The sequence below is a fragment of the Megascapheus bottae genome, chromosome 25 (assembly GCF_031878675.1).
Source record: "Megascapheus bottae isolate mThoBot1 chromosome 25, mThoBot2.hap1, whole genome shotgun sequence".
Taxonomy (NCBI): Eukaryota; Metazoa; Chordata; class Mammalia; order Rodentia; family Geomyidae; genus Megascapheus; species Megascapheus bottae.
This window is the reverse complement of record NC_143533.1, coordinates 10,356,865-10,363,603: the sequence shown is the minus strand read 5'-3', so window position 1 is coordinate 10,363,603 and position 6,739 is coordinate 10,356,865. Positions and strand designations below refer to the sequence as shown.

Here is a 6,739-nt window from a genome sequence, read left to right as displayed (position 1 = left end):
AAAGCCAGGCCCATCAGGCACTGGTGGTTCATGCCTGTAATCCTATCTACACAGAAGGCTGAAATCTGAGGATTATGGTTCAAAGTCAAATCAGGCAGAAAAGCCCAAGAGCACTGTTTGGCAACAAACATCCGACCCTGTGTTCCTGATCAGAGAATGGGTGGGAAATGTTATGCAACAAATCTTGTATTTCCTTCTGTTCTTTGAGATTTCTTCAAATGTAAATTTCCCATCTCATCTGCACTTATTCTGACAAGGAAAAAGAAAACATTTCTCTAAAAATTGGTTATGGAGTAGTCCCTAGGTTAGGGAATGAATAACCATGCTACTAAACATGAGGGCTCTTCTAGAGTTGCTAAATTACAAGCTAGTTTCCTGCTCTCCCACTGCACATGCATCTCTTTGATGCGATTTTGCCTCTTCCCATCCAAAGGTGGAGCTGTTCTTTTTGTAGTTGTTGGTTGTGGGTTGGACTCTGTCCCTGGACGTTGTCCCTGAGCTCTTCAGCTCAAGGCTACCACCTTACCCCTTGAACCACAGCATCACTTCTTGTTTTCCAGTGGTTAATTGGAGATAAAGAGTCTCACAGTCTTTAGTGCCTGGGCTGGCTTTGACCTTGATCCTCAGACCTCAGCCTCCTGATTAGCTAGGATTACAGGTGTGAGCCCCAGCGCCCAACTGTGGAGCTGTTCTCTACTCCCTAGAAGCAAGCTTGGTTCTGTGACTTCTTCTTACCCACAAGATACAGTAGAAATAAGGCTACACAATTCCTGTTCTTGGGCTTTGAGATCTCTAAGCCTGTTGTCACTCTTAATATCCCTAACAGTGCCATGTAAGAAACTAGACTAGCTTACTATGGAACCAAGACTACTTGCTGGCTAGCACTAGCTGCCAGACACATAACCAAAGACATCAGCAGCTTCCCAACCTAGTTCTGCCTCCAGCTAAAGGAAGATAGCAATCAGTCTAGAGGAAGTCAGGAGAATAACTGGCCAATCCAATCATGACAAATAATAGACCATCTTTACCCTACTTCATTTGGTGTGGGGGTGCCTTGTACAAAAAAGTTAACACCCGATTATGTTCCTGGCACAATAGAGGAAAATACAGAACTCTCATAGTGCCTGACTTTGAAGACTTTAAGGCCATAGCTGGGAAAACAGGTGTGTATTACCACACTTAGCTTATTATGACATCTTGTTAAAATTTTTGGCTTGAACTACATTCATCTGGATCTACCTTCTACCTTTTGGTAGATGGGATTACAAGATCTTGGGGGGCAAAAAGCCTTAAACAAAAAGCCCTACAAGCTCTATTTACTGTGTGAATCATCCTGCCTTCTCCTATCTCAGAAAATTTACCAGCCTAAAGTCACACTAAAAGATTACATGCAATTTTATTAGTAACAATTTTTTAGTAAAAAGAGTCAAGTTTTGGAGGATGGAGAGAGCAGTTTTAGTGATACAGTACTTGTCAAGTATCCGCAAGTCCTGGGTTTGATCTATAGCACCACATACAAAAAAAAATTAGAATTCTTAGAAGGAATTTTAGTAAATCTAACTGTAAATAAAACATAATTTTCACTTTATTTGGCCAGTCCTGGGGCTTCAACTCAGGGTCTGGGTACTGTCCTTGGGCTTTCTCAAGTGGTAGAGTGCTAGACTTGAGCAAAAAGTAGCTCCAGGACAATGCCCAGGCCTTGAGTTCAAGCCCAAGGACTTGAACTTAAAAAAAAAAAAAGTTTAAAGTAAAAATTCCATACAGTATAAGCAGATGTTTATCTTATACACATTTCACAAAAAAAGAAAACTGGAATCTTTACCATAATCAAAACTTTATTGAAAAACTGACACCAAAATAGGAAATCATTGCTGTGTACCTTACAAAATCAAACATAATTACATTATCTTGTAGAGTCACTGAACTTCTGGTAAGGCTTTGTGAGGAAATGTAAATTCAGAAAGTTGTACACATTAATGTTGCTTTCTTCTAAAGGAACAACCTGAAAAAGAATTATGAGTGTGTAGTGAATAAGTTTATTACACATCTGTTGTCATTTTAGTGGCATTAAGTTCTTCTTTATGTAAAAAGTATAGGGAACACTCAGCTAACAATTATACACAACTTATACATTCTTTTATATCATAAATCTGCTATACTATGAGTTTATTCCAATAGGACCAAAACTGTCACTACATTTTTTCACATGATATAAAGAAGTGAGCCTGACTTCAATGATTAAAGACTCACTGAATTCCTTTTCTATTTGCCAGTAGCAGGGTTTGAAATCAGGATCTGAGCACTGGCCTTGGGCTTTCTCAAGACCTAGTGCTCTACCACTTGAGCCACAGTACCACTTCCAGCTTTTTCTATATATTTGGTACCGAAGAATGGAACCCCGGTCTTTGTGCATGCTAGGCACTCTACCACTAGGCCAAACTCCCGGCCTAACTCACTGAATTTTTAGCAACTATTCTGATTAATTCCCTAGCTTTTATTTCCCTTTTTAAATTAGCAGTACTAATTGCACAAAATAAGGGGTTTCATTATGTTTTCACAATGTATATTGACCTTCCTGATTCTCTTCCCCCCACCCAATTACCTTCTCTTGTCTTCCAACCAACAGCTGCCCTTCCTTTTTCCCAAATAACTCCCTCCAAGCTAAGGAGAGCTTAACTAAGTAAAGCTAAGGAGAGCTCTAAATAGAGCTCTGTTAGGAACTATGAAGAAAACTCCACTACAGAGACATCTATTGACCATCTGTCAGCACAGGTATCTAAGATTCTAGCATACTAACATAAAGGTTTCACAAATCTTGCAGTATATTGTGAGAATAGTTACTTAAACATCTTATGCTGATCAGGTCACACTAAATAGACCATAGATTTATTTACTCCAGTCTGCTGACTACTGAACAGGGAATCTACAAGGCCTCAAGACATCACAGCCACTTTCAAGTACTTAAAATCTGAAAGTATTACTAAAAACCCCCCACAAAACATAATTATGCTTTTTCTTCAACTAAAGCAAGAGTTAAAATTCCATTTTATACTAAAACCTGTGACATTTCTATTTATATATTGGTTATTTCTTAAACTTCCCATGATAGTTTTTTTTTAATACTGTCTCTAGTCATATGCACTAAATACATGTCAAACAAAATCTCAAAGAAAATTTTAATTGTTTAAATCCCGTGTCCTAGCCAGTATCTGGTGGCTCACACCTGTAAATCCTAGCTGCTCAGAAAGCTGAGATTTGTGGATAGTAATTTGAATGCAACTATGGCAGGAAAATTGGTGAGATTCTTTTTTTTTTGGTGGGCTTGAACTTGGCCTGGGGTGCTGTCCCTGAACTCTTCAGCTCAAGGCTACCACCTACCTTTGAGCCAAGCCCCACTTTCCATTTTCTAAAGGTTAATTGGAGATAAGAGTGTCAGGTCCTTGTGTGCCTGGGCTGACTTTGAACTTTGATCCTCAGATCTCAGCCTCCTGAGTAGCTAGGATTACCGGGGCTTGAGCCACCTCCCTGGGCAAGTAGGTGAGATTCTTATCTCCAATTAACCAGCAAGAAGCCAGAAGTTGTGTCTCACTCAAGTGGTAGAATGCCAGCCTTGAATGAAAAAGCTAAGTGTGTTCAAGCTCCAGCACCACCATGAATAGAACAGAGTAGAACAGCATATCTCATGGCTGCGACAGAAATGCCATACCTTCTGTGAGCCTGGCTTTTCCTCCTGTAGGTTGGCACAGCACTGTGGAACAGCCTACACAAAGAACCACTGTCTGAGCATGGCTGAAAACTGTGGTAATCTTGTAGCAACCTAAAACAAACAAACAAACAAACCCAAATAACATTAAATATAAAAATATAGGGCCAGGAGTGCAATGTAGTAGTAGAGTCATCACCTAGCATGCACCAAGTCCTGAGTTCCATTCCTCAGTATCACATACACAGACAAAGCCGAAGAGGTGATGTGGCTCAAGTGGTAGAGCTGTCTTGAGAAAGTCCAAGGACAATGCCCATGCCCTGAGTTCAAGCCCCAGGACTAACAAAATATATAGATAAATAAGATTGTAAAATATATATATATATATATATATATATATATATATATATGAATATATAGCACCATACTCAGGGCCTTCTTCTTGCTGGGGCAGGGGCTCTATCACTGAGCTACTTGGGCACCGCTCACCTCCACTCTGACCAGTCACCTTTCAAATACACAGTAGCCATATGGATTACAGCCACATTCTCAGCAAACAGATTTAGACTGAAGAGCCAACAGACTTTTCACTGCATTATGAGAAAGAAGACTCATCTGGACGGGTAAAAGTCTTAATAATAATTATTTCCCCCTTGGATGTGCATCTTCAACCACTCCCCATACTCACAGGTTTCTACAATGGTTTCAGCACACTTATTATTCTGACAAGGCTGCAATCTCCAAGTTAAAGGAGGAACCATATGGGTTTAAAAGTACACACAAAAACAACAGCAACAGCAATTTTAACAGACATTAGACATTTCCAAAAGAAAAAAGATTTTTACCTGGGCATTTTACATCCATAAAGTAAGAATTTGGACTTTGAACTAGCCGTTTCTTTTTATGCTTTTTCTTTTCATCTTCCAAGGATGGATGGAGTAAATCTTTAGCCAACTGAATTCAAACAAATAAATAAAGCTTCAAAACTCGTAGAGTTAACCGTATGGAAAAATACACACGCAAATCATAACAAACTCTGCATAGGCAACAAGTCAGATGCTGAAAGTTACTTTAAAAAAAAAAATGGGGTAACTGCCATCAACGCTGTGTCTGTCCTCCAGGTCCCCGCGATGCCCGGGGCGCACACGGGGACCGTTCACCCCGTTCTTCACCGAGCTGAGCAAAATAATCTGATGAAAACAGAACCGCGCTTCTAAAAAAAAAAAAACAAAAAAGAACAAAAACCCGAGAGACTGACCCGATGCTCGCTCGCGGGGTGGAGGCGGGGAGCAGAAACCACTCGGGCGCAGACGACTACACCGCGGCCAGGGTCTGTCCATCTGACCCGGGGGACTGAGCTCGAACCCCCGGAGGCCCCAAAGTCAGCCCCCCGCAACAATCGCAGCCAAGCCGGCCTCCCACCCCTGCAGGGTGAAGCGGGGGTCAAGGCCGGGGGGAGGCCGGGAGGGCACTGCCCCCCGCCCCCACCCCACAAAGGCCGGCCTCACGCCTGCGGGGAGCCCCGAGCCGACGAGGCAGGGGGAGGCTGGGGAGGGGGGCGCGCTCTCCCCCTCACCATCCCGCCACGGGCCGGCCTGCGGAGCCCGCCTGCCTCGCGCGCGGTCCGAGTGGCGGCCGGGGGGGTGGGGGGGCGACCCCCGCCATCTTCCCCCCCCCGCCCCGTGCTGGCCCGGGAACACCCCGAGACCCTTAGAGAGACGGGGAGCCCTCCGGAAACGCTCCCGAGCCCGGGGTAAACAACTCACAGGCATGGCGGAGTCCTCCGGCCTCGCGCTCCGCGACAGCTACCTCTAGCGAACGGCACGCGAGCCGGCGCTCCGCACCAACTTCCGGGATAGAGGCGAGCGGAGGGATGGAGCGGAGCGGCGGCGCCAGCGCCCGTCCTCTCTAGGGGCTCTTCTCGGTGGTGCGAGAGGTCCCGCCCAGTCCGTGGGGCCCCGCCCAGGGCGGTGTCGAGGGCGGAGCCTCGGGCTGCTCTGCGCGTGCGCTCGTTCACACAGAAGGCGCCGCCGCGTCCTTTCTTTGCTGTGCTGCGGCACTGATTGGTGGAGGCGGGGACTTTGATGCAGGCTTGGATCCCGGGCATTCCCGCCTTCTGAGGTTTCGAAGCCCCGTGCAGACAAGCTTGAAGGATGGCATGTGTCATGGGCCTTGAACTCTGGGCCTGGGCGCTGTCCCTGAGCTCTCCAGCTTAAGGCTCCCACCCTACCTCTGGAGACACAGCCCCACTTCCTGCTAGGATTACAGGCGTGAGCCACCGCGCCCAGCCCTTTCATTGATCTTTGCAAAAACAATTAACAAATAATAATTTTGGGAAAATGGAAAGAAATTGAAATACACCTAGAAATAGACATCACCACTTTTTTTCTTTTTTTTTTTTCTCTTGTGATGGCCGCTAAGGCTTGAAGTCAGAGCCTAAGCACTGCCCCCAAGCTCTTTTGCTCTGCCATTTGAGCCATAGCTCCCCTTCTGGGTTTTTGCTGGTTAATTGTAGATAAGAATCACTTGGACTTTCCTACCTAGTCTGGCTTCAAACCAAGATCCTCAGATCTCAACCTCCTGAGTAGCTAGCATTACAAATGGAGCTACCAATGCTCCCTAATTTTTTTTTTTTTTTTGGCCAGTCCTGGGGCTTGAACTCATGTCCTGGACACTGTCTCTGAACTTCTTTTACTCGAGCCACAGCACCACTTCCTGCTTTTTCCATGTACGTGGTACCCAGGAATTGAACTCAGGGCTTCATGCATGCTAGGCAAGTCCTCTACCACTAAGCCCCTCCCTAATATTCCTAGATGCATGCCTTTGCTCGCTTTTCTGCCTCACATTGGTATGATGGAAAGAGACTAAGAAACTATTGAATTCTGACTCTGCCTCATCCAAGTAAACTTAGAAAGATGACAATTTGTGTTCATGTGGGGATGAATGAGCATACTGTAGAGAGTCCTGTTTTCCTCTTGGAACGTGTGCACAGGCACACATATATGAAATACTTTCCGTTTTTCCACTTGATAAAAG

The 6,739-nt window shown here is 44.8% G+C and overlaps 1 protein-coding gene across 1 annotated transcript; it reads right to left on the bottom strand.

The window, feature by feature from the left end:
- Nucleotides 1–1,817: 1,817 nt before the first annotated feature.
- Nucleotides 1,818–4,980, bottom strand: LOC150046379 (small ribosomal subunit protein eS27-like). Its single transcript, XM_090358236.1, has 4 exons — nucleotides 4,962–4,980; nucleotides 4,549–4,657; nucleotides 3,707–3,817; nucleotides 1,818–2,002 (listed from the first exon to the last, which is right to left on the bottom strand). Exons 2-4 carry the CDS (start codon nucleotides 4,565–4,567, stop codon nucleotides 1,974–1,976), a joined length of 159 nt encoding a protein of 52 aa, XP_090214362.1. The 5' UTR covers nucleotides 4,568–4,657; nucleotides 4,962–4,980; the 3' UTR covers nucleotides 1,818–1,973.
- Between the last annotated feature and the right edge of the window lie 1,759 nt (nucleotides 4,981–6,739).